This window comes from Theropithecus gelada, chromosome X (assembly GCF_003255815.1).
Source record: "Theropithecus gelada isolate Dixy chromosome X, Tgel_1.0, whole genome shotgun sequence".
NCBI classification, from domain to species: Eukaryota; Metazoa; Chordata; class Mammalia; order Primates; family Cercopithecidae; genus Theropithecus; species Theropithecus gelada.
The window spans coordinates 83,633,197-83,660,394 of NC_037689.1; the positions used below are offsets into that span (position 1 = coordinate 83,633,197).

The following is a 27,198-nucleotide window of genomic DNA, read 5'->3' on the forward strand; positions in this document are numbered from 1 at the left end:
CTGCTCGAAAAGGCGGAGCGTGGGAGAGACCTGCCCGGTACACAGCGGCGTGGACCCCCAGGAAGACCAGGACCGGAGCACTGATTGCGGCGTTCGTTCTCCGTGCGCCTCCAGCCTCCCCACGCGTCGCATGCTGGCACCCCCGCCCACCGTGCCAGCTGCAGGCCAGGTACGTGGGCGCGGCCGGCCGCCGGAGCCGGAGTGTGCAGGGATACGCAGAGAGGGCGGGGCGGCCAGAAAGGGAAGGGGTGGGCCCGGGAGAAGGGGGCGGGAACACGGATTCAAACTCGCTTGCGTCCAGCCGGAGACCGGAAATGGCCGGGGACTCACTGGGAACTGTAGTTCCCGCGGCTGCCCAGCAACCGAGGGTCGGGGGGCGAGTCTTGTCCCGATGATGCCAGTGCTGCCCCAGGGTCTGGCGAGAGAGGAGGAACCGAGAACCGGACCTCCCTACCTGGCCAACTCCTTAGTTCTACTTCCCTCCGTGTGGAGATACGAACTAGGTCGAATGTGGGTGTGGCGGAAGACTGTGGGGTCACCACAGAGCCCCTCTTGTCCCCGTTTTTGCCTTAGGCCCTCCCTGCTTCTACTAGACTCTTCATCCTCGGTCATCTCCGCACTGGCCACCTTAGCTGCGGAGCCCAGGGACTCCCGAGCCGCAAACGCATTGGGGAACTTGCTCCTCGAAGGGAAGGCTGGGCCGGAAATTGGACCCTGCTCGCAGCCCAGAGGAGCGAAAACTTGTGGGAATCGAACCTTGCCCTCGGAGTCCTGAGTCAAGGACACGAGTCCCCAAGCGGCACGGAAAACAGGTGGCATTCAGCAAATACGTCACGGCGACAACGGATGCGGCCCTCCTCTTGGGGCGGCCACAAGGTGGAGCTACAGCGCAACCCTGCACCGCGCGCCTGGCCTCCGGACGCCCCCGAGGTGGCTGCTCTCCCGCGGGCCTCCCGCGTGTCCTTCATTGCCGCAGGTGATTCTCCTCCCACCTCCAGTCCACCTCCTCCCATCTCCCCATGATGGCCCCTCAAAGTCGTGTCCCATCCAACCACAGATGGAAGGTGCTTCCTCTCCCCAGCCCCTGAGCCAAAAAGATTAGGCTATGACCAAATGGAGATTACATTCTTTGAGTAACAGATTAAGACAAGATACGGGAACCAACCTGCCTTGAAGAAAAGGCTGCGCACAGCAAAAAGCCACCTGTAAGCACAGAATTACATGGCTAGACGGGCTCTTCAGCTTCTGGCCTCTAGGCACGGAAACAGCTAAGTTGCAAGGGTCGGGGAAGACAAGTATATCGTGGAGTGGCGATGGTGTCTCTATCATCTTACCGTTCTCCGGGAAAGACCATTTCGTTATCTCCTTCAGTCCCTCTTCCAAGCTATCCCACCCCGACACACCCTGTGCCTTCTATGCAAGAACACGTGCACACAAGTCTGAGACATTATCCGAACAATCTTCCTTTTACTTCCTCTGTTCTAGTTTCATTTGGGGAAAAACTTCTCATGACTCACTGTGTTCCCAAACATCTCAGGTCAAAACCCCAAGGGGAGCAGATTCCATAGCAGCTTAGAGAATGCCCATCACCTAGGCAAGGGGCCCTCATGGTTCAAAATCTCCTGTTGGCAAAGCTCCTCTCACTGCAACCCACCACCCCTGAAGCATTCCATTTCAGCTGCTCTCCAACTCTTGCTGTTTGCGCAATGTAGACTGCCTTGGGTGGGGAGGCAGGGCAGGGCATTCACTCCATCATGAAATTGTTGATCCTTGTCAGCAGCACTGCTGTTTCCAAGCCTGGGGAGGAGCGGGAGGGTAGGTCATCTAGGGAGTTAAGCAAAGGGAAAGCTACAGGAGGAGAAATATGAGGTGAGGGGAGAAAGTTCTTACCAGTTTTCCCTCTCTTCTTAACAAATCTCCTGTGGGGAGAAAAGCTTCCCATTGTGAGTTCAGCTAGCTTCAAGCAGGCCCTTCCAGCCCCGACATCTGCTCCCCTAAGTGCTTTTCCCATGTTCAAGCCAATTTGATAGTATAAGGAAGGGCCTAAGAATCTCAAAGGAACTAAACAGACCCTCAGCCGTGGGCAGCATATATGAGTCTGAAGCAGCCTCATCACCAGGGCCCTGGAGAAAGTAAGGACCCAGAAAGCTGAGGCACAAAGCACTCACCTTTGGAGGAGGAAGGTCCACAAAAGCAGCATGGTGGAGACAGAATTGGTAATGACCCATATGATTAAGTAGGTTTGAGGGGTCTGTGAAAATAGGAAAAGGTCCCAAGGGTAGTATATCAGGGGAAATAAGTAAGGAAGAGAGGGACAGAATTAAGGAAAACCAGGGATGGGAGAAGAAGAGGAGAGGTGACAGTCCCAGAGCCCTTACAATAAGCCAGATAGGGTAACGCATCTGCTGCAGCAGCTGGCAGTCGTTGGTGGTGACCGAATCCACCCCTGCACACCAAAGCAGGGAGAAGAGCCAGGGTTTGTTCACTACAAATAGGTTCACCGAGACATTATCCTTGTGCAATGCCCTGTGAAGGTGGGAAAGAAAATAGGGAACATCCAGAATCATGGTGCACGGGACCTGGGAGGCAGCCCCCTGCCTGTGCTTGAATCTACAGTGCCACTGCCAAGGAGGTATCAACTCTGCCTTTCCATAGCAGCCCCTGACCAACAGTGATTTTCCTTTCATAGCTGAACTCTGTCTTCTGGTGGATTCCGCCCATGGGTACTAGCTTTGCTATCTGGGGCCACACAATGTGTCTCTCCCCTGGGTCCTGAGCAGAGGCCCTGTCTCCCTGAGCCTTCTCTAGGCCCCACAGCTCCAGCTCCTTCAGCCATTACTCTTATTATTTCCTTCCCTGTACAAGCCTCTCTAATATGATATATTCCAATTTATCAATGTTCCTTTGAAAATATGGGGCCTGTCTCTGAAAATAATATCCCAAATAGGCTTGGACCAGCCTTTTTTTTTTTTTTGAGACAGGATCTTGCTCTGGAGTGCAGTGGCACAGTCTTGGCTCACTGCAGCCTCGACCTCCTGGGCTCAAGTGATCCTTCTGCCTCAGCCTCCAGAGTAGCTAGGACGATAGGTTGGCACCACCATGCTCAGCTAAGTTTTTTTTTTTTTTTTTTTTTTTGTGGTAGAGATGGGGTTTTGCTATGTTGCCCAGGCTGGTCTTGAACTCCTAGGTTCAAGTGATCCTCCCACCTTGACCTCTCAAAGTGCTGGGATTACAGGTGGGAGCCACCATGCCTGGCCAACTTGGGTCAGCTTTGAATAGAGCAAAACTATCTCCTCCTGTCCTCTGGGCACTATGCCTGTATTCAGGTAGCCCAGAGTCAGGTTAGCCTTTGGCAATGTTACATCCCACTGATGACTCACTATGTATACTGTTCAATGAAAGCCCTGATCTTTTTCACACACGTTCCTGTTGATGCCAGTGTCTCCTCTCTGGTCTTTATGCAATTGAAATTCTTTTTTTTTTTTTTTTTTTTTTTTTTTTTTGAGACTGAGTCTGGCTCTGTCGCCCAGGCTGGAGTGCGGTGGCCGGATCTCAGCTCACTGCAAGCTCCGCCTCCCGGGTTCACGCCATTCTCCTGCCTCAGCCTCCCGAGTAGCTGGGACCACAGGCGCCAGCCACTTCGCCCGGCTAGTTTTTTGTATTTTTTTAGTAGAGACGGGGTTTCACCGTGTTAGCCAGGATGGTCTCGATCTCCTGACCTCGTGATCCGCCCGTCTCGGCCTCCCAAAGTGCTGGGATTACAGGCTTGAGCCACCGCGCCCGGCCCGCAATTGAAATTCTTTTGGGCCCCAAATAGAGGTCTTTACATCTATCCCTGGTGCATTTCATCTTGCTAGATTTGGCCTATCTTTTTACAGCACCTAGACCTTTCAGGGAATCGATTCCATCATCAGTGTATTCATCACCAATTCACATCATTTGGAAACGTGATCAGCAGTTGATTAGCAGCTGGTGTTGACCAGGACAAGACTAAGGTGAGAGCCAAACCCTATGTCATGTCTTCCTCTTTGGTGATAACTTGGGGAAAGAAATACTTATATAGCTAGGTGAAGTGGCTTATGCTTATAACCAGGAGGCTGAGGGCGGCAATGGCTCAGGCCTGTAATCCCAGCACTTTGGGAGGCCAAGGCAGGAAGATTGCTTGAGGCCAGGAGTTTGAAACCAGCCTGGGCAGGTAGTAGGAACCTGTCTCTACAAAAAAAAAAAAAAAAATTAGCCTTGCATAGTGGTATGCGCCTATAGTCCTAGCTACTCAGGAGGCTGAGGTGGGACAATCACTTGAGCCCAGGCGTTCAAAGCTGCAGTGAGCTATGATCAGGCCACTGCACTACAGCCTCGGTGACAGAGCGAGACCCTATCTCTAAAAAAATTTTTTTAATTAAAATTCAAATTAAAAAAAGAAATATGTATGATAACTGGGCTATCATTCAGTTCACATTTTTCTATCTGAACACAAGGACCTTATAAGAGGCTTTAGCAACCCGATGCTTTGAAGTCCGTCATGGTTCAGCTGGGTCAGCTTCTGGGGTTCAGCTCACATCTGGGACTCTCCCCGATTCATGCTGTCTTACCCTGATCTCTTTGTTGTGGAATAAAATCCTTCCCGTGGCCTACAAGGTCCTACCCAATTTGACCCCTGCCTGCTTCTCTAGCTTCCCCTTCCCCTTGCTCATTAGGCTGCCGTTCCTGTTCTGCAGCTCATAGTTAGCTCCTTGCGACCATTCAGGTCTCAGCTTAGATATCACCTCTTTAACCAGCCTTCCTAATGTGGCTGCACCCACCTCCCTGCTCCAGCCCATCACTCCCAAACCTAACCACTCTTCTACATCTCTCTGTTTTGTCTTCATAACACTTTTTCACTTTCCAATATGCATGTATTTTGTTAAGTGACTTATTCTCTGTTTCTTTCAGTGGTACATGTATTCCACAAAAGCAGGAACCTTGCCTGTCTGATTCGTGTTGTGTCCCCAAAGCCTGCAGTACTACCTGATACATGGCAAGTGTTCTGTAAATACTTGTTGTATGAGTGAATGAATGAAGAGGCTTTGCTCTCCCTGAATTGGTTCTTCCCTGCCATTAAGCCTCATGTGATCCCCTTGGTTCCTTTCCTCTAGCACTCACTTGATATCCAATAGTGGCAGATCTTGATAGGGGAGGTTGAGAAACTGGGGCCTCTCAGTTCTGTTGCCTCCCTGATGTCCATATATCTGGCGCATTCCAGGTGCCCGTCGTTGGACATTAGCACGATCTTCATCTGGTAGCCAAAAGACCTGTGGTTCAGGAAGGATGGGTGTGAAGCTGGGGAAGACCTAGGGATTCCAAGGGCAGGGACAGGGCAGAGAGGTTTGACCACAGAATGGGGTATGTGAGCTGGGGCAGGGCCCTGGGGCTAGGGGCAGCCTCAAAATCATCATCATCATCATGGCCTAGGGAAGGCAGGGTGGGGAGAGGGGGTCCTGGAAACATCACCATGGTTTGGGGCACCCTTGCATTCAGCACAGTCTCCAATGTCTGGATCACAAAAGTGTCATAGTATGTGTGGTTTTGTGGGGGTCGGCGCAAGTCGAACATGATGGAAAGGTTGAGGGCTGCGGCTTCCTCCAATAGCTCTTCTAATGCTGGTACTGTCTGATTCTCAGCCTCTTTCTGATCAGGGCCTGCCAGCGGTTTGGCCCCCCAGAAGGGTCGCCTCTATAAGAAAGAACAATTATTTCAAGACCAGAAGAGGCCTCCCGGCCTTGCCCCCATCCTCACTATCTTCACTCATATCTTCCACTTGGTGTCCAGCTTCTTTCCACCTCTGAGCCAGGGCCTTTTTCCAAACCGTGGCCTTCTTCCAGACCATCTAACAACTTACTCTGTGACCTCAACCTCCTGCCCTTCCAGTTTCCTAACTTCCTCTCTCCCACTACATCTTCTCGTTGGTCTCGAGGAGACCTCTGCAATCTTGACGCTTTGGTTTCTTCCCAGTTCATCAGCCCCTTTCTAGCTGCACCTACATCCCCTACCCATGGTTCATCCACAGCTTGAACTACTTTTCCATAGCACTCTCAGCTCCCTTTCTGTCCCACTTGCCCTACAACTCCCAGACTGATTCAATTGTACAATTGTCTGCCTCCTCTACCACTAGAACTGGGGACTGAGCACTGCCACGGGCAGAGTACAAAATGTGGGTTCTTGGCACTGCAGTCCTTATTTTTCGCTCTCAGCACTGCTTAGCAATCCTTTTACTTGCTCTTGATTTGCTCCCTCTTCAATTCCCCCTAGTGTTATTCCAAGCCTCTGCTACTCTCCTCTCCTCTCCTCTCCTCTCCTTATTCTCAATGAATGACCTCACTTCCTAATTGCTGACATGGATAAAGCTAGCTATCTAACATTTATTAAGTACCTACTATGTGCCAGGCAGTGTTCTGAGTACTTTATGTGTATTAACTGATTTAATCCTCCCGATAACCCTACAAGGTAGGTACTGTTATTATTCCCATTGTACAAATGAGAAAATTGAGGCACAGAGAGACTTAAGAAATGCTGCCTCGGGTCACACAGCCAGTAAGTGGTGGAGCCAGGGTTTAAACCCAGACATCCTTTGCTCTTAATCACTCTGATCTGATATGATGTAAAGAATTAAATGGAAAAGAAGCAAATTGCAAAAGAGTCTGTGTAATGATTCTATTTGTGCAAAATAGAGAGTGTGTGTTTGTGTATGCAGATGCACCTTGACTTATGATGGGGTTGTATCTTGATAAACCCATTTTTTAAGTTGAAAAGATTGAAAATCAAAAATGTATTTAATATACCTAACCTACTAAATATCCTAGCTTAGCCTAGCCTACCCTAAGTGTGCTCAGAACTTACATTAGCCTACAGTTAGGCAAAAATCATCTAATACAAAACCTATTTTGTAATGAAGTATTGAATATCTCATGTGATTTATTGAATATTGTACTGAAAATGAAAAACAATTGTCATATGGGTACTCTAAGTATAGTTTCTACTGAATGTATATCAATCTCAAATCATCATAAAGTAAAAAAATCATTAAGTGGAACCTCAGAAGTTGGGAACTGTGTGTGTGTCTGTGTGTGTGTATCCAACTGTTAACAGTGAATATTTCAGAGGGATTGGATTATGGGAGACTTTGATTTCTATGTTATTTCTTATTTCTCTGATGTTTTACCTTTTACAATGAACATGTATTACTTTTACAATCAGGGAAAGAGGAACTGAAAAAATTCAATATCCTTTTAAATATTTTGTACCACTTACAGGATTGAAGTTGACACTGCTGGGCCAGGCATTCGGAGATCTTCAAGGCCAAGCCTCTGCTCCCTACCACTCCCATGAATTGTCTCTCTCAGTTACATTCAGCCACACTTTATTCCTGGAAACACCCTTTTTCAGACTTCTGGGTTTTACATGTCCTCTTCCCTCTGATGGAGTTCCCGTTCCCTGCTTTGTGCATCTTAGGAGAAGACTCTCATCCTCTCCTGTTTGAATCCACTCCTGATTCTCTCCCAGGCAGGAAAATGTTTTTCTTGCTCTGGGTTTCCTGAATCGTCTGCTGCCTAGGCTCTCTACTGGGTGGAAGTGACTTGAGTGAGAGCACAGACTATGTTCTTATTGCCTAGCACAGGGCTGAGCAAATGCTTATCAACAGAATGAACTCTGCCCTCTCTGAGTGTCCCTGTAGGTGGCTGCCTCTTTGCAGAGGCTGTCCTCACCTCTAGGAACCAGGACCCAGCATTGAGTCTCTTCAGTTCAGCCCAGGAGAAGTCACTGCTGTGGGCTGTGATTCGGGTTGGGAATACAGAGGCTACATTCGTGGTCCTGCTCAGGTGCTCATCATGCATGAGGAAGGGGACCCCGTCGGAGCTGAGGGCACAAGGGGTGTCAGAGGGCCAAGCTCTGGGGCTGGTCATCATATCCTTCAGCCCCCCCAGGTCCCCTAAGCCCCAGCTTCCCTCACCTGACCATCACATCAGTCTCAAACACAGTAGCTCCGCATTCAGCTGTCTTCCGCAAGGACATCAGGGTGTTCTCGGGAGCCAGCTGTGAAAGGGAATAGGCGATGAGGTAGCAGGGGAGGGTGGGAGACTGGGAACCCACAGGCCTGGCCGCTGTAGCGCGGACGAGCAGACCTTCCTGACCCTCCCAGCATTCTGTCCAACACTCACCATGGGGGCCCCTCGGTGTCCCACCAGCCCAGGCTTGGGTGGTAAGTCACTGGGTTCCATGATGCAGGGCGAGGAGATGCATAGTGGGGCCAAGTAGATGACCAGGACAACTCCAAAAAATAGGAGCAGTAGCAGAATCTTGGGACCTGTGGGGAGTGGGGGACAGGCTTTCAAGAATGGGCAAGGGGAGAGCTCTGGGGACGGAAGGCAGAGTGCAGGTGGCAGAGCAGGAGTGGCCAGCAAGGGTGAGTGGGGCAGTGGCATTGGCACCTCTTCGGTGGATACGGTAGAAGGTATCAGCCACAGGCCAGGCCAGGAGGGTGATTCCAGCGGCTGCTCCAATATGAAGGAATGGGGCTGTGGCCTGTGGACAAGAGCTGGTGAGGCGGGCTCTTCTCCAGTGCCCCTCCCCGCTTTCCTCTTAGGGCCTGACTGCTGGAGTTGAGAGCTACCTGTAGTCTTGGGGGAATAGGAGCAAGATATGTTCTAGAGTTGGCTGCAAGCCAAGGCTCCCGCCTAGACACTGGAGATTGGCCACTCACCTGCAGTGACACACGCAAGCTATGCCACTCCTGCTGCCATTGGATGTCCAGTCCCACAAGGCCAGCGGCCACAAGTAGCATAATGAGGAGCAGCAGCACCTGGGGGCCCAGGGATGAATGAGGCCTCTTGGTCAATTTGGGCTTATGGTTGGTGAGCTGCTCCTTCACTCTCTGGAGAGGGGACCCGACCCTTGCCTTCCCCTGACACATCTACTTTCCTCCTTTCACTCAACAAATACTTACTGGGCTTCAGGTCCTGGGCTTGACCCCCCGGGGGTATAAAAGTGAGGTCCTCAGCAAATAGCCAGCCAAGTGCTGGGCCCAGTGGCCCCCTCTCCCATGCATTCCCATCCCTACTGTACCTTGTGGAGGCTGTGCAGATGCAGGGGCTGTCTACAAAGCCGCAGGAGCAGGGCCAGGACCTGGGGGCAGAGAGTGGTGGGACTGATGGGGCACCAAGAGGGGAGCAAGGTTACTGAGGTGGGCTTCCCAGGCTGGTACCTCCCTCCTGCCCAAGAATTAGCCCCTCCCTCAGTGGCCAGGATGAGAATAGGGAGCTAGAACTAAGCAGGAAGGAAGGCTGAGGTGGGGTTAGGCCAGCGGCCTCCAGACCCACCAATAGCAAGGATGCATATGTGACCAGTAGAGAGATGACCAGGAGGAATGCCAGGGACCAGTCCATCCAGTGTCCCCAGCGGCGGAAGAGGAATCTGTGGGAGGGGAGAGGGAAGTGTCCAAGTGGGGGAAGGGGTGTCAATAGTGGCCTGAGGGGAGGTGGGGTGGGTGGATCCAGGAGGACTAGAAGGGAGTGAGGAGAAAGCCCCTCACGGGGCCAGGGACTCCAAGGATTGAGATTTTGTGGAGGGATTTTCTTTCTTTTTTTTTTTTTTTTTGAGACGGAGTCTCGCTGTGTCGCCCAGGCTGGAGTGCAGTGGCGCGATCTCGGCTCACTGCAAGCTCCGCCTCCCGGGTTCACGCCATTCTCCCGCCTCAGCCTCCGAGTAGCTGGGACTACAGGCGCCCGCCACCACGCCCGGCTAGTTTTTTGTATTTTTAGTAGAGACGGGGTTTCACCATGTTAGCCAGGATGGTCTCGATCTCCTGACCTCGTGATCCACCCGCCTCGGCCTCCCAAAGTGCTGGGATTACAGGCTTGAGCCACCGCGCCCGGCCTGTGGAGGGATTTTCTAAGGAGATTGGGTAGCAGCAGAGCTGGGTTTGAGGAGCTGGGCAGGGCTGGGGGATGACTGGCAGTGGGGCGCCTAGGGGTCCCAGGGTGGGGAACAGGTTGACATGTATGCTGGGGAAGCGGCAGGGGGAATCCATGACACACTCATTGAAGTTGTGCAGGTCATTGAGAAGGACGAGCCCGATGTACAGCCAGCCCAGGGAGAGTAGGAAGGTGAGGAAGAGCAGGCCAAACCAGATACAGTCGCACTGCAAAGGGGCAGGAGAGAAACTCACAACCAATACCTACTTGAAGCTCAGAGTCCCCAGCAGGTGGCAGCTGAAGGGAGCTGCCTGCCCCGTGTTGGGCTGCTCTGCTCAGGGGGCAGCTCTTTCCATATTTTAGGGAGATTTTCTTCCTGGGAGAGAGAGCCCCTTCCCCCAAGCTGTCTATGAGCACAATTGGCCTTCTTATCCCCTCCAGTGGGCCTCTGCCTTCTGACTTCCAGCCTCCCCCCTCTATCCCTACTCCACCTTGCTGGTTTGCATCCTCTCTCTGGGGCATTTCCTCCAGTGGCAGCTATACAGGCAGTGGAGGCAGCGGGCCCAGACGGAGCAGCAGCCGGGGGACTCGGCCATGGTGAAGGCCTGGGGGAAGGGACACTCAACCATCAGGGACCCTGGCAGAGAGCAGATCCCAGTCCCCCTCCCAGTGTATCTGAGGAGCCCGGGGGAGGAGCAGAGGCCTGGGCCGCTGCTCAGCAACGGAGGTCACGGGGCAGGCCCAGAGTGCCAGACTGGATGAGGCGAGCAGCCCCAGCTGCAAGCCTGGCAATGGGAGACAATCTCCAGAGCCTTCGTTTCCCTTTAATCTTGGTACCTGGAGAGTCAGTGGGACACCCAAGAGGTCCAGCCTCTTTTCGGGCAGGATGCATATCCACTGTCTCCAGCTCCTCCCCATTTAACAGCACACACCTCTGGGGATGGAGTGCTTGCCCTGGGGGTAAAGAACTCAAGAGAAACTGCCCAGGGTGGGGCAAACTCAGTTCAGCAAGTTAAAGCAGGTTTGGCCAAGCTGGAGGCAGCCCCATGCTGAATTGCTTTCCAGCCCAGGAAGCAGAAGTAACCTGAAGCAAAGGTTCCAGTTCTGACCTGGGGCTAATGAAGGCCCAGCTAGTTGGCCAGTTGCTATGGATATAGAGATTATTCAGATCACAAATCTCTGAAAGATTCTCTGTGTCCACCTCCCAGGGGACAGAGGGCACTGCCAAGAAGAGGAAGACTTGAGGTGAACATGTTGCCTGGGTCACTCCCAGTCTTCTAAAGGAATCTTTGGATTTTCAAAATACAAAGCCTCCCCCTCAAGTCCTGCCCTTTCCTGCCCAGTCATCCCCCCACCCCAACCAGAAGCCCAGACCCGCCTTCAGGAGCCCCACCCTCTAAGTTAGCTTTGGTCAAAGTACAACAAACGCAGGGCAAAGGTGTGAATGCGGGGTGTGGTTGTCTTGGGGCAGGGGACCCCTGTACCTTATGCTTCTGGGTTTGGCTGACTGAGCTGATCCCCAGACTTGGCTGGGTATGTGACTGATTCTACACGAGAGGGTGTGCGATTTGTGTCAGCATTTGTACTTGTGTTTGCACAACTGGCTGTCGGTACAATACGATTTCAGGTGACTTTGAGTATGTAAAGGAGCCCCTGGATACACCCAAAGTGTGTGAGCATGTGTGCATGTGGGCTGAGGGACAGGACCCCTTGTCCTCCGAGCTCCCCAGAGGCTATGGAGTCTTAGAGGGGTGCACAGTGGCTGGGTCCGGTAAGGAGGAAGGTGTGGCTGCTTCTGAACTGCCCTCTTTATGCTGCCTTGGGAAAGGAGGGTTAGGGTGGGGTGAGGAGCTGGAGCTGGGGGAAGGAAATCTCTCCCCTCTCTGAGACCCTTCCCGGTAAAAAGCCAACCCAAAGGGAAGCCCTTGCCTCTGCCCATCTTGGAGCTGGTTTGATAGCCTGCCCTAAGCTCTTGCCTCCCCTGGGGTCCTACCCCTGTGCCCCAGACACTGCCTTCCAGAGTCCCCTCCCTTCAGGAGCTGTCTGTAGGATGGGATCAGGGTCTGAGCAGCCTGAAAACCCCAAGTAGGGGAGCTGACAGGGGTGCCATTCAATCCCCCAGTCCAAGCCCAGCGGGATGGAGCTGGTCTCTACTCCACAGCTCCCATCTGTAGCCCCCCAGCCTTCCCGAGCCCTCACACCTTTGCTCAGTGGCAGCTCCGCTCCACTCTGCTCTCTGCACTGCTTCCCAGCTCCTCTCCGAGTGGTCTGCCTCCTCCCTTTTTCAGTCGTCGGTTCAGCCCTATGAGTCAAACAGGTGGCACTGTTGCCACCTACAGGAGGCTGTGTGGGTCCTCTCCCTAGGCCTGCAGCTGCTCTGTGGCCTGGGTACAGGCCTGGGTGGGAAGATGGAAGGCAGGAAGGGGGAGGGAGAGCAAATCTGCTTCTTTACTTGCTGGCGGTCAGGGGGCTTGGGGTGAGGAATTCCTTTGTGCAGCCTTTCCCATCCCTCTGTCCCTCCTCCTGTTCCCCTCCCAGTCACTGCCGGGGCTTTGTCCTGGCTCAGGGAGGCGAGGGCTGAGGGCACAGGCTGGCGGGAAGCTGGGGGGGAGGTGACCACACAACTTTGCAGCTTGGCAGTGAGGAGAAGAGGCCTAGCCAGCCCACTGGAAAGGCGTGTGTGTGTGTGTGTGTGTGTGTGTGTACGTATGTGTGTGTAAGTCTAACATCAAGTCTCAAGCTCCCTGGGAATACAGCCTTGATTCATTAGGCCCCCTCCCCTCTTGAGCTCCTACTTCTAATTCAGCAAGGTGCATGTATAAGAAGCTGCAGCCTGGAGTCGTGTCTCACACCTGTAATCCCAGCACTTTGGGAGGCCGAGGTGGGTGGATCACCTGAGGTCAGGAGTTCAAGACCAGCCTGGCCAACATGGTGAAAAAATACAAAAATTAGCCAGGCATGGTGGTGTGCACCTATAATCCCAGCTACTTGGGAGGCTGATGTGGGAAGATTGCTTGAGCCCGGGAGGTCGAGGCTTCAGTGAGTTGAGATTGTGCTACTGCACTCCAGCCTGGGCAACAGAAGCTACAAGCTACTTCCTGAACTCTGGACAGCAAGTTGCCCTGTTTCTGGACCAGAGGTCCCCATGGGCCTTGTGGATCCTGGGTGACACTAGTAGTTCTCCCGTCTTCACTCATCACCCGACAGGAGAGGCTCATTCAGGACTTGTGTCATTTCTGCTGCCTTGTCCCTAAGGCATATGAGTCTCTTTCCAAGAATCCTTTGAGGAGTGTAGTGTATATTGGGGTCACAGGCTTTTGGAAGATGAACACATACAAAAGATGCTGTTACTATAGCATCAGCGGGGAAGGGCTGGTTAGCACGCTATAGAGTTTGCTTAGTGCTAAAGCACAGGGGTCTGGGTGGGATGGGGGCCAGGGGCTGGCTTGATTGACCTCTCCCTCTACATTATGCCTGATGCAGTGACTCGAGGTCTGGGGGCTATTAGTGCAGTGTTGGTAGGAAAGGATGTTTTCTCTGGGGATAAGTCTGCTTACCCCTCCCCCGCCACACACTGGCTTTCAAACAGTGAGAAGGAAGACTGGCTCTCTTATGCCAAGAGCTGGCCCCCCTCCCACTCAGCCTTCCCATTGTGTCCAGAGGCTCTAGTTGGCAATGGCAGAGGCTCCTTTGCTCCCTCGGCATTAAAATGCAAAGAGAAGCAGGGCTGCTTGCTGGCAGGAGGCCAGGGAGGACCAGCAGGTCACCTAGTCCATTGCAGGCTTCATTCTAGGCAGACTGTTGCTCAATTTCTTTTGCTTGGGCTCTGGTGGATTCTAGAGGAGTCTTGGCTTTTGAGTTTTTGGGGATGGTTTGGGAGCCTTTTTTGGGAGAAGGGTTTTGGAATTCAGAATGCATAGATATGAAGCGCAGGGCTTGTGAGCACCTCAGAAGACAAGGCCAGTCAGCAGCCTGTGTATGGTATTCCAGGGCTGGCCCCCTTTTAGCTTTAAGCAGAGATGGAGAACCTGATACATTGTAAGGCATAAGCATCTTTCAAAGGAGAATGCAAGGAGCCAGTGCCGTTCTGTCCTGGGACTGGACAGCAGTATGGTGCAATTCCCCTCCTGCACTAAGAAATCAGGCTGCAGGGCATTAGAAGTGGCCGCTGCTGGCACTCTAGAGAGTTGGCTAGAGTGAAGCTTGGATGGTAGCTCTGCGTTCGGGTCCTAGCTCACTAACTTTGTGACTCTGGGTAAGTTACTTAACTTCTTTATACCCCAGTTTCCTCAAATGCAAAATAAGGACATCTATCTATGTTGACCTTTTTGTGTGTGTGTGTGAAGAACAAATAAAATTGTGGCAAGAACATGGAGATGGTTAGTAAACGTGGTTTCTTCCTCCCAAATCTGGAAGCCAGGCAGGTTCTACAGTGGAGGTCAGGCCACTGGCCTTGCTAACGTGATTCTGATTTCTTAGGGTAGCAGAGCAACATAAAGACATGTCACACTCCACACTACCTTCTGGGAAAGAGGGTGGCTCCAAGAAGGCAGGGAGGCTCAGGTACTTGTAATGAATCCCCTTAATAGCTTCCTCAGGGGCTCAGGAACACAGGTTGAAATTTTATTTCTCCCTCTAGCACAGAAGGATCTTCCCGAACAGTAGATGGGCTAAGGTTTATTTACTTACTTAACATTTAAAAATAATTCATTTACTTCAACAACATGGAAGACAATCGAGAGTACTATTGAAACACAATTCAGAGAGGGTCAGGACAGTACAGATCACAACCCCATTCCTGAGGTGGAATGAAAGATCTAAACCTCCGTCCTAGGCCAGGCGCCTCCGTTAAGCAGAGACAACCAAAAGATAAGAAAGCCTTGGCCTCATCCCCGTCATGAGATAGCCTGAACTGCTCACAAATAAGAAATAACTTGATGATTTTGAGGACTGGTTCCTGATGAGTCATTAGGAAAGTCAGTTGGTTCTCTCTTCAGTAGGTGGTTTGGCACCCTTCTGGAGAACAGCGAGTAGTAGTCTGGAGCTGGAGGCTGAGGGCCAACATCCAACAAAGGTTACCTTCTTTTCAGTAACACTTTTTTCCTTTTTTCAACAGCAAGAAACCTGAAATCCAGAGAAGTCATTTAAAAACCCCTTCTGGCTGCAACCTGAAAGATCTCCCAAGCCAGACTGAGGGTAGAGATGATGACTCCAACTTCAGTGGGCCTCTTCTTCGATAGGGGAGCAGCCAGAGAAGAAGCTGGTGTTGCTGGCCAGAGCTCGTTTCTTTTTCTTCCCTGGAGCCTTATTTTCTTGGTATTCTGTTGCTACATGTTTCAACTCTGGGAGGTCAAAAAGGGAGGGAGCTGGGGGAGTCTTCTTTGACGGCACCTGCTCCACGTCGCACATCTCTTTCAGGATCTAGGAGGGACAGAGACAGGTATGAATAGACTTTAGAAAGGGGCAGAAGCTCAGCCCAGCCGAGCTGCTATAGATGCTCGACATACTCCCAGTAGTATGAGGTATTCTTTAAGATCATTCCATGGAAAAAACCAGACTCTAGTCTATGTGCGACCCCTAGTTCCCAGCAAGCTGATTACACCTTTACTCCACCTGCCTCTCTTCTACTGGTCCATCATAGATAACGCAGAGAAGGATGCTAATCCAGTTTTCCAATGCCTGCCTTTTAGCCCACCTACCTTGCTATTGGGGGTGGCACAGACGGGATTAAAGAAGCTTAATCCTGGGGTCACCTCCGTAGGATCCTCCAATTTGAAGGAGCCTTCAGAATCCTGGGTCCGTTCAACAGTGCCCAAGCTATCCTGAAAATCAAGCAGACAGGCATATTATAAATTTAGCTGCAAATCAGTCTGCTCCCATTCAACCAAAGAGGTAACAGTTCTAAGTGCCTGATTAGTCAGCTGAAGCAAGTCTTAGGGATGCCCTGCTTGGGGAGGTCACAGTGTTTGACATACTCTATCCCTGAAGGAATGGAGCAATGCTTGTAGGTAGCCTCTGAAGGCAAAGACTAGGTAGTGGCATGGGACATCTCACAAGGCCAGGTTTAAAGCAAAGAAAACCTTGGTCATTTGTTTGACTAAACTCCCCCTCTCTACAATTTGCGATATCCCTTTTAGCATCTATACTGGGTGTTGCCTGTATTAGTATTCCTTTCAGTTAACGAAACTGATTCTGAGAGAGACAGATAGAGATGGGAAGAGGGAGGGAGGGGCCATGCCCCTCTGCCTGGAGGCCCTTTCACGGAGCTACTACATGACTCTTGAACCCAAATTGAAAAACCACAGGAATAGAGGATCCTCAAGGTCTCTGCTACTTCTACAGTTCTTAGCCTGACTTCTGGCTTGCCTATGTATATTACAAGTTTTTTTTTTGTTTGAGGTGGAGTCTCGCTCTGTTGCCCAGGCTGGAGTGCAGTGGCATGATCTCAGCTCACTGCAAGCTCCACCTCCCAGGTTCATGCCATTCTCCTGCCTCAGCCTCCTGAGTAGCTGGGACTACAGGCGCCTGCCACCACGCCCGGCTAATTTTTTTGTATTTTCAGTGGAGATGGGGTTTCACCGTGTTAGCCAGGATGGTCTCGATCTCCTGACCTCGTGATCTACCTGCCTCGGCCTCCCAAAGTGCTGGGATTACAGGCGTGAGCCACTGCACCCGGCCAGAGGTCTTTTTAATAGAAGATGCAGGTTGAAACTTTTCACATGCGGATGTTCAAGAAATGCATGATGAATCATCATTAGACCGTGCTTGCTAGAATTATTGTATATCACATAGAGAGCTGTAGTAATGCATTTTTGCTATTGCACAGGTAGGTGTAAGGCAGGTATAGGGATCTGACCTGCTTGGTGCTGCTCTTCCCAGGGCACATTTGGTTTTCCTGAGTTTGCTATTCCTGGGAACAATATTAAGAGGACATTTAGATTAACTTGGTTTACAACAGTGACTATTAGAAAGGCCTGGTTCCTGTGGGTCTTTTCCTAGAGCCATGGAATAGCTAGCTGGTTGCCATGGAGAGAGTCTAAGTAACGAATGTCTCAAGATGTCAGAAGGATTAACTTCCTGGAAGCTGCTACCTCAGCACGTGGGTCTTACAGTTCCAGTTAAACCTCTGGACTAGTTTGATCTTACATGTCTATATGCCTGTGAATGCCTGCTCTCTTGTCCTTGTCGTCTCAAAAACAGTACCGAAACTTTACAGCCAAGCCTGGGGGTAGGGAGCTCTATACCTGGGAATCTCCTGGGAAGCACTGTGGTTTCTGAAAGGGGTATGTGAACAGGCGAGCAGCAAGGAAAAAGGATTGAGAAGTGAACTGTCTCTTTTCCTGGGTTCAGAGGGAAGGAGAAGGGTAGGAAGAGCTGTGCAGGAGACTCCAGGTTTCAGGACGGAAGACAGAAAAAGAGGGTGGAAACTAGTGGGAGGTCTGAAGGGATGGGGAGAGGAAACAGCACTGATCCTACCTTGCCTTGCTGGCGGTTCCGACACTTTGTGGGGTCACAGCAACAGTCCACACCACAGTCCGACTTTTGCTTCCTGCACCCACACTGCTTGTTTCCACACCAGCCCTTGCAGGAACACTGCAAAACAGGTTTGCAGAAAGACACATTACTGAAAGGGTTAGAAGACTAGTTTAAAATGACTTCCCTTCATTTGCAAGCTTTTCTAGAAAAAAATGGAAAGTACTATTATCTACCAAGCTTCAATCTCCTTAGTCCTCTCTTCTTTGGTGAAACAATAATCACCAAGAACTGTCACAGGTTTAAAGAGAACAAGTCTTGCAAGACAAATCCATTTTCTTTTCTTTTCTCTTTTTTTTTTTTTGAGATGGAGTCTTATTATGTCACCCAGGCTGGAGTGCAGTGGCACGATCTCTGCTCACTGCAACCTCCGCCTCCCAGGTTCAAGTAATTCTCCTGCCTCAGCCTGCTGAGTAGCTGGGATTACAGGTGCACGCCACCATGCCTGGCTAATTTTTAAATTTTATTTATTTTTTTGAGACGGAGCCTTGCTCTGTTGCCCAGGCTGGAGTGCAATGGTACGATCTTGGCTCACTGCAGCCTCCGCCTCCTGAGTTTAAGCAATTCTCCTGCCTCAGCTTCCCGAGTAGCTGGGATTACAGGTGCCTGCCACCACACCTGGCTAATTTTTGTATTTTTAGTAGAAACAGGGTTTCACCATGCTGGCCAGGCTGGTCTCGAACTCCCGACCTCAGGTGATCCACCTGCCTCGGTCTGTCAAAGTGCTGGGATTACAGGCGTGAGCCACCATGCCTGGCCACCTGGCTAATTTTTGTATTTTTAGTAGAGATGGGGTTTCACCACGTTGCCCAGGCTGGTCTCAAACTCCTGACCTCAGGTGATCAGCCCACCTCGGCCTCCCAAATTGCTGGGATTACAGGTGTGAGCCACCACGCCTGGCTGAAAAATCCATTTTCTTTTGGACAGAATACTTGAGGGACAGATCAGAGGGATAGCATAATGCAAGGCAACTGACAAAGACTCTTGTGACAACTTTATGGGCAAAGTGAAGAACTGTGAGCTGGATGGTAGTATAGTTAAGTACATTTAAAAACTGAGTGTAGTTGCTCAGTATTTTTAGAATTACCAAACTGTACTTTCATCCAGCTCACATTTCTGCATTTTGTCCAGTGTTAGTCTGGGCTTTGTCCTTACCACATTTTGATAAATCACTGATGATATGAAATAAAATCATTTACATTTGATAGCACTTTACAGTTTTCAGAGTACTTTCATGTACATAAATACAAAATCTCATTTGAATCTCATAACTAGTCTATAAGGTAGGCATATTTATCAGCTCTAACAATGACAGAAAGCTGGAAGGATGAGTAATATGTAAGATAAAAGAATCACAATTCAAAAATATTTTGACAAGCTGGACTTAAGGTGTGAAAGTAGAAAGAAAGTAAGTTTGTAAGTTTGGTATTTAGGTTCCCCTCAACTCAGTCATAGAAATACAATATGGAGAGTGATCTAGCTTAAAAGTAGACCATGCAGTGGCTCATGCCAGTAATTCCAGCACTTTGGGAGATCAAGGCTGGTGGATCGCTTGAGCTCAGGAGTTTGAGACTAGCCTGGGCAACATGGTGAAACCCTGTCTCCACCAAAAATACAAAAAATTAGCCGGACATGGTGGCAACCTCGGGAGGCTGAGGTGGGAGGATCACTTGAGCCTGGGAGGTGGAGGCTGCAGTGAGATGAGATCACGCCACTGTACTCCAGCCTGGGTGACAGAGTGAGACCTCATCTCAAAAAAAAAAAAAAAAAAAAAAAAAAAAAAGACTGTGTAGAAAAGGGCCTAGGGATTTGAGGTGTAAGCAAGCTCTGTGAGTCAACAGCTTGAAATGGCTGTCCCAAAGCAAATGCAGTCAGGTAGAAATCTGGAGTTCAGAAAAGATGGGGAGTAATTATTTCACTGTACCCGGCTCAGTAGGATCCCATTTGAAATAATGCATCCTGGCTGGGCACAGTGGCTCATGCCTGTAATTCCAGCACTTTGGGAGGCCGAGGCGGGTGGATCATCTGAGGTCAGGAGTTCAAGAACAGCCTGACCAACAAGGTGAAACCCCATCTCTACTAAAAATACAAAATTAGCCGGGCATTGTAGCGCATGCCTTTAATCCCAGCTACTCAGGAGGCTGGAGGCAGGAGAATCGCTTGAACCTGGGAGGCAGAGGTTGCAATGAGCCGAGATTGCGCCATTGAACTCCAGCCTGGGCGACAGAGTGAAACACCGTCTCAAAAAAAAAAAAAAAGAAAAGAAAAAGAAAGAAAGAAATAATGCATCCTATTTCAGGGCACCATAATTTTGTTCATGTGTACAAAAGCATAGACAATAGCAATAAAAAACCTCACTCATGCCCCCACTAACCCCCCTTAACAGTAAAATGCAGATATAACCGAGGTCTCCTATGTACTCCTTCCTGATCCCATTTGCCTCCTCCCTTTCCAGGGATAAACAGTCTACTGAATTAGGTATTTAACATTCCTATCACATTAGGTTTTTTTGTTTGTTTTGTTTTGTTTTGTTTTGGAGACAGGGTCTTGCTCTGTCACCCAGGCTGGAGTGCAGTGGCGCAATCATAGCTCACTGCAGCCCCAACCTTTTGGACTTAGTGATCCTCCTTCCTCAGCCTCCAGAGTATTTGGGACCACAAGCACATGCCACCACGCCTGGCTAATTTTTTGTTTTTGATTTTGCAGAGACAGGGTCTTGCCATGTTGCCCAGGCTGGTCTTGAACTCCTGGCCTCAAGCAATCCTCTTGCCTCAGCCTCCCGAAGTACTGAGATTACAGGTGTGAGCAACAGCACCTGGCCACACATATGAGTTTTTGTAAAAAAACAAAAATAAACAAGAAATTGTCTTACACATTTTTAAACTTTGTATAAATGACATCTTACATGTTGATACATATAGCTCAATTCCGTTCATTTTCACTCTATGAACTTGCCACAATTTACCCATTCTCCTGATAGTGCCATTTTCCACTCTTATAAACAAAGCTGCAGTAGTGATGGCTAACATTAATGTGTGCCAGGCACTGTTATAAGGGCTTTCTGTTTATTAAACCAGTTTAATTGATAAGCATATTTTCTTGTATGCACATTCAGGAATTCAGTGTGTATTTTTTTTTTTTTTTTTTGAGACGGAGTCTCGCTCTGTCGCCCAGGCTGGAGTGCTGTGGCCGGATCTCAGCTCACTGCAAGCTCCGCCTCCTGGGTTCCCGCCATTCTCCTGCCTCAGCCTCCCGAGTAGCTGGGACTACAGGCGCCCGCCACCTCGCCCGGCTAGTTTTTTGTATTTTTTAGTAGAGACGGGGTTTCACCGTGTTAGCCAGGATGGTCTCGATCTCCTGACCTCGTGATCCACCCGTCTCGGCCTCCCAAAGTGCTGGGATTACAGGCTTGAGCCACCGCGCCCGGCCAGTGTGTATGTTTTATAAAGAGGATGTTAAACAAAAAAGAGGTGAGTGATCAGAATTACAGGAAACAATGCTATAAGAAAAATCATAGAAGAAAGTGGGATAGTTTGGCTTTGAAAAGATAGAGGTGGCCAAGCTCACAGGATGAAGGAACAGAGTGAGAAGAGACCTCAGCAACCATCTAACGACTGGTTTGATGTACGAAGCTCCTCTTAACATCCCTGGTCTAATTATCTGAAGCTCTATTTATCCTGAGGTAATAATAGTTTCTATATAACTTCTAGTCATAGAACCCAATTCTGCCATCTAAAATGACATGGAATGAGTTTAACCCCACTTCTACAGAATAACTGTTAAAACCTGAACATAATTTCTACTCCCCAGTCCCCTTCTGTCCAAATCCTCTCAAAGTTAAATGTACCTAGTTCCTTCAATGATTCACCACATGACATGGTTCTCATGTATCCTCACCACCTTGACTATATACCAATTTGTCAAAGTTCTTCAATTGTGAGATCTAGAAATGAGCACAACTTTCTAAATGTGGTGTGACCACTGTGGGGTGGACTATGATAAACACCTCCCTTGTTACGGACCCAGTAGTCCTGTTAATGAGGCCTAAAATCGTTGCTTTTTTTTCCCTGTCACATCTTTGTGGATTCATACTGAGCTTATAGTCAAATTCAGGCCCTTAAATTTTTTTCATATGAGAACCATCACCTTTGCTCTGTAGTTGCTCTGTAGAAACCACAATAACATCTTTTTTCTGATTAGCAAAATAATATATATCACTTTACAAAACTTGAAAACCAAAACACTTGACTTTTAATAGTTGTGTATAATATTTCCTCATGGGGATAATGTCAATTTATTTAACCAGTCCCCTAATGTTAAATATTAAGATTGTTTTGAAATAAATTGTTCACTATTATCAATCATGTTTTAGTAAATATCCTTGTATAGAAATATAATCTAAACTGTACTACGACTGACAAGGCCCTCCATCATCTGGCCCTTGACTACCCATCCCTTGACTGTAGCTTATGCTTAATACATTCTAGCCACACTGGCCTTTTTAGTTGTTCCTCAAGATACTAAGCTCATTCTTGCCCCGAGGTCTTGCATTTTCTGTTCCCCTTTCCTGAAATGTTCTTCTGATGCTTTTCCTGACTTGCTCTTCACTATTTAGGCCTCAGCTTAGATATTTCCTTCTCAGAGAGAGCTCCGCAAGCACTCTTCTTTAAACAAAATTTATTTTTAATGAGATGGCGTCTCGCTGTTACCCAGCCTGGTCTTTGTAACTCCTGACCTCAAGCAATCCTCCCAAAGTGTTGGGATTACAGGCATCCGCCACCATGCCCAGCCTCCCGAAACACTCTTTTTTTAGTAGAGATGGGGTTTTGCCGTGTTGGCCAGGCTGGTCTTGAACTCCTGACCTCAAGTGATCCGCCCACCTCAGCCTCCCAAAGTGCTGGGAATACAGGCGTGAGCCACCACACCTGGCCCCAAGCACTCTTCTAAAGTGCTCTTTTCCCATCCCACATTCTCTATGACTTCACTATATTTTATTTTCTTTTCCACTCATCACTATCTAAAATTATCTTATTTTTCTGGTTACTGTGTGTCTCTCCCCACAAGAATACCAGTTTCATGAGGGCAAAGAATCTCACCTGTCTTGTTTCATGTCTTCTCAGCAGCTAGAAACAGTGCCTGGCACATAGGTGCCCAGAAAAAAATTTGTTGAACGAATAAATACATTTACATACCAATGTCTATTTCCTTAGTATAAATTCCTATAAATTACTGGGTCAAAGGATAGAAACATTTTAAAGGCTATTGATACATATTTTCAAGTTGCTTTCCTGAAAAGTATACCAATTTATATTCCTAATAGCAATACAGAAATGCCCTTTTTTTTTTTTTTTTTTCAGACAGGGTCTCACTCTGTCACCCAGGCTGGAGTGCAGTGGCATGATCAGAGCTCACTATAGCCTCAACCTCCAGGGCTCAAGGATCCTGTGGCCTCAGTCCCCACTGAGTAGCTGGGACTACAGGTGTGTGTCACCACGCCAGGCTAATCTTTTGTATTTCTGGCAGAGACAGGGTTTTGCCATGTTGCCCAGGCTGGTCTCAAATTACTAGGCTTAAGTAATCTGCCCACCTCAGCCTCCCAAAGTATTGGGATTACAGGTGTGTGCCATGGTGCCCAGCCAGAAGTCCCCTTCTTAGTCACCCTTGCCAATGCTAGACATTATAATAACAAAAAATCTTTGCTGCTTTAAGACAGGATGAAAGATGGAGTTCTATGACATGTCCTGGTGATACTTCCCCAGGATGACAGTGATCCATTGATTGCTACAGCCTGGGTAAGGTCCTTTGGCCATTTACAAATTCATCTAAATGCTCCAAAAAGGCTGTTACCTCGTCCATGTTTCTCTATTTTATCCAAGGGATAATATCATGAGAGCAGTATCTGAAGGGCTGTCATAAAGAATGATTAGGCTCTTATATAGCCAAGACCCATTGGGATGATGTATAGGACAGCACATTTCAGCTAAACAAGAAGGAACTTTCTAACAATTAGTGGAGTCCAATGGGTTGTCCTGTAAGACTGTGAGCTTCCCCCTATTAGAAGTCTTCAAGCAAGAAGAGGTTAGATAAACACCTGGTAGTGGTATTATAGCACAGTCATGACATACATGACAGATGTAGTTGCATAAATGCCACGTACATGAGCTGTAACTTCATCCTATTCTCTCTCACACCAGGAAGCAGATTAGAATGTCAAAGACAGAATGTGACCCTATCACAGGCATAACTACAAATGTATTTACTACATGTATACAGGGTGGTGTGTGTGTGTGTGTGTGCATGTGTGTGTGTGTATATCACAACTGCTGGCAACCCACCAGCATGTTCCAGCACCATAGTTGAGAAGTAATAGGGGGACTCTTTATTTTTTTCTTTTTCTTTTGTAGAGATGGGATCTAGCTGTGTTGCCAAGGTTGGTCTTGAACTCCTGGCATCAAGCAATCCTCCCACCTTGGCCTCTCAAAGTGCTGGGATGACAGGCATGAGCAACCACACCCGGCCAAGGGATTCTTTGTAGAGAGTGGAAAGCAGAGCTGAAAGACCTCTGTTCTCAACTTAAGCCAGTTGTTCTCAACTCTAGCTGCACATAAGAAATCTCTGGGCAGCTTTTCAAAAAGGCCATGTCCTACCTCAGACTAATTACATCAGAATATCTGGGGGTGGGGTCCCAGGCTCCATGTTTAAAAGCTCCCTTGGGGGTTCCAATGTGTGGCTAGACTTGAGAACTACTGTTTTAGAGTCCATAATTCCTCTAGCACTAAGCTCAGTGTTACACTGTACCTCATACTTCAGAAGGATAAGATCTGGTCAAAAAAAAAAAAATACCAGGATTGGTAAGTGATGCTGTGGCAAAAACAAAAAACAAAGAATACCAGACTAGGAATTTGGAGACTCAGGCTCTAGTCTTATATTTAATGCTTGGCATGACCTTGGACAAGTCACTTCATCCAAGTTAATCTCCATTCTTTCTTTTTTTTAATTTTTAAATTTAGAGATGGGGGTCTCACTCGGTCACTGAGGCTGGAGTGCAGTGGCACAATCATAGTTCACTGCAGCCTTGAACTCTGCGCTCAAGTGATCCTCCCACCTTGGTTTCCCAAAGTATTGGGATTACAGGTATGAGCCATCGTGCCCAGGCCATTCCTTTATCAGTAAGGTAGAGGCAAGAATACCTGCTCCCTCTTTTCTGCCAAATGTGACAAATGAGAATATTTGTAAAATGCTTATAGTGCTTTAACAACAATATCTGCATGATATTGTATCCTTCACAAGGTGCTTTTGCATATATTCCTCCTAACTTCTCAGATACCATATAACACCATATAAAAGCATTGTTATGGCCAGGTGTGGTGGCTCATGCCTGTAATCCCAGCACTTTGGGAGGCTGAGGCGGCTGGATTACGAGGTCAGGAGATCGAAACCATCCTGGTTAACATGGTGAAACCCTGTCTCTACTAAAAATACAAAAAATTAGCCGGGCGTGGTGGCAGGTGCCTGTAGTCCCAGCTATTCGGGAGGCGGAGGCAGGAGAATGGCGTGAACCCGGGAGGCGGAGCTTGCAGTCAGCCAAGATCGCGCCACTGCATTCCAGCCTGGGGGACACAGCGAGATTCCATCTCAAAAAAAAAAAAAAAGGCATTGTTATTAAAACCCATTTACACAACTTTGACTGTTACTTTGACTCAGGATATTAGTCCTAGAAGGAACCTTATTCATAATCTATTCTAGACCAGGGGGTCCACAACCCCTAGGCTGGGGACCAGTACTGGTCAGTGGCCTGTTAGGAACTGAGCCACACAGCCGGAGGTGAGCTGCAGGCGAGCAAGTATTACAGCCTGGGCTCCGCTTCCTGTCAGATCAGTGGCAGCATTAGATTCTCATAGGAATAAGAATCCTATTGTGAACTGCGCATGTTGCGCACTCCTTATGAGACTCTAACTAATGACCGATATCTGAGATGGAACAGTTTTATCCCCAAACCACCCCCACAACCAGTCTGTGGAAAAATTATCTCCCATGAAACTGGTCCCTGGTACCAAAAACGTTGGGGACCGCTGTTCTAGACCCTGCATTGCATAGATAAGGAATCTGAGGCCCAGGGAGACTGACTTACTCAAGGTTACTCAATTAACCCGTGGCAAACTCAAGACCCATGTCTATCTGGCTTCTAGGTTACTACTTTTTCTATGATAGCACATGACTTACCCCCCAGCATCTCCTTAGTACATATAGGAAATGTGGCTGAGTAAGGAAGCCATTAACTCTGGACAAGTCATCATTTTGGTGCCTGCTTCAGTCTCCTTTTCAGTAATCTAGTGATAGTCCCAGCCAGCTTCAGCTGGGTTGAAGCAGTAATAATAAAGGTGCTCTGTGAAACATCAAGGTCTACAGGTAATACGTCTGCAAGCAGTCTGATCAAAGAGCAGTCATAGCATCCATGTACTTTCAGATTGCCAAAAGGTAACTTTAGAGAAACTAGATTTTATGCTAACTTGCTCCCTTTAAAGTCCAGTTATATTCACTTTCCAAATTATAAAATCAGGGGAAAAGCCTAGAAAAGAATAATTCCTCATTGTTTTAGACATAGGATTTATCACTAATAGCAAATATTATTTACTTGCAATATTTGCTATATACTTCTATGTTGCCCTTTTAAGCTCAGAGCAACAGTGCTATAATAAATATATGAAGCTTTCCTTGAGGACAAGTATACCTGTATTCACCTCACATTTGGAAATTCCTTTCCAGAGCTTTAGGCCCTCTACCATTTTTCTTTCTTTCTTTCTTTCTTTTTTTTTTTTTGAGACAGTCTTTCTCTGTCTCCCAGGCTGGAGTACAGTGGCGTGATCTCAGCTCACTGCCATATCCACCTCCTGGGTTCAAGCAATTCTCCTGCCTCAGCCTCCCAAGTAGCTGGGATTACAGGCATGTGTCACCACGCCTGGCTGATTTTTGTATTTTTAGTAGAGATGGGGTTTCGCCATGTTGGCCAGGCTGGTCTTGAACTCCTGACCTCAGGTGATCTGCCTGCCTTGGCCTCCCGAACTGCTGGGATTACAGGTATGAGCCACGCCTGGCCTCTACCATTTTTCTGTGTGTACTTCTCAACTCTGCCTCCTATTACTTAGCTGACCTTTTAATCTACATTCAGTTCATGCTCTCTACTTCAAGTATAGTAAAACATCCATAAATGTTTGTTGAGTAAATGAATGAAAGACAGATACTCTCTGCCCCATTTTCTCTAAGTGTCCCAACTCTGTTCCACTACCATCTTCAGGTCTTAGGAATATGCTATTCATTGTGCCAGAAATGTCTCACAGTTGCTCCCAAGACTGTATTTCCCTTTCTGTCTTACAACACAGCAATAGTCACCTCTTTCATGGCATTTTCTTAAATTACACCTCCTTGGTTTGGCTTTATAGTCACTCTTAAAAACTTGCGCGGTGGCTCACGCCTGTAATCCCAACACTTTGGGAGGCCAAGGCGGACAGATCACCTGAGGTCAGGAGTTCGAGACCAGCCTGACCAACATGGAGAAACCCCCATCTCTACTAAAAATACAAAATTAGCCGGGTGTGGTGGCGGGCACCTGTAATCTCAGCTACTTGGGAGGCTGAGGCTGGAGAATCACTTGAACCCGGGAGGAGGAGGCTGCGATGAGCCGAGATCACACCATTGCACTCCAGCCTGGGCAATAAGA

General features: G+C 48.7%; 2 protein-coding genes across 5 annotated transcripts in view; both read right to left on the reverse strand.

Annotated features, from left to right (window-relative positions):
• Positions 1-1,450: 1,450 nt before the first annotated feature.
• On the reverse strand, positions 1,451-12,501 carry GDPD2 (glycerophosphodiester phosphodiesterase domain containing 2). 3 transcript variants are annotated; one of them, XM_025372438.1, is made up of 16 exons: positions 12,149-12,501; positions 10,439-10,552; positions 10,071-10,174; positions 9,354-9,447; positions 9,100-9,159; positions 8,738-8,836; positions 8,466-8,559; positions 8,196-8,341; positions 7,988-8,070; positions 7,743-7,893; positions 5,491-5,712; positions 5,143-5,291; positions 2,379-2,526; positions 2,169-2,251; positions 1,891-1,919; positions 1,451-1,797 (listed from the first exon to the last, which is right to left on the reverse strand). In XM_025372438.1, the coding sequence occupies exons 2-16, from the start codon at positions 10,541-10,543 to the stop codon at positions 1,745-1,747; spliced, it is 1,620 nt and encodes a 539-aa protein (XP_025228223.1). In that variant the 5' UTR covers positions 10,544-10,552; positions 12,149-12,501; the 3' UTR covers positions 1,451-1,744. The 3 variants fall into 3 exon arrangements, with proteins under 3 accessions (XP_025228223.1, XP_025228224.1, XP_025228225.1); XM_025372439.1 differs by lacking the exon at positions 10,439-10,552; XM_025372440.1 differs by lacking the exons at positions 10,071-10,174; positions 10,439-10,552.
• A 2,050-nt stretch (positions 12,502-14,551) lies between these two features.
• The window catches only part of KIF4A (kinesin family member 4A), a 130,618-nt gene continuing 117,971 nt past the window's right edge, over positions 14,552-27,198 (reverse strand). The window contains exons 29-31 of one of the 2 annotated variants that reach the window (XM_025372390.1): positions 17,424-17,540; positions 15,647-15,769; positions 14,552-15,368 (exon numbers count right to left, since the gene is read on the reverse strand). In XM_025372390.1, coding sequence (XP_025228175.1) covers positions 15,165-15,368; positions 15,647-15,769; positions 17,424-17,540 — 444 coding nt within the window. In that variant the 3' untranslated portion in view covers positions 14,552-15,164. Of the gene's footprint in view, positions 15,369-15,646; positions 15,770-17,423; positions 17,541-20,011; positions 20,296-27,198 lie in introns of those variants that run through there. The other variant, XM_025372391.1, reaches the window with a different exon arrangement.

Bases quoted from the DNA above. Each gene is read 5' to 3' on its own strand.
- GDPD2 (XM_025372438.1), bottom strand. From the start codon at position 10,543: ATGGCCGAGTCCCCCGGCTGCTGCTCCGTCTGGGCCCGCTGCCTCCAC. The intron at 8,071-8,195 runs GTGAGTGTTGGA...TCCCTTTCACAG, and splicing joins GACACCGAGGGGCCCCCATG to CTGGCTCCCGAGAACACCCT. The intron at 5,713-7,742 runs GTGAGGACAGCC...TCTTTCTTATAG, and splicing joins CTGGGTCCTGGTTCCTAGAG to AGGCGACCCTTCTGGGGGGC.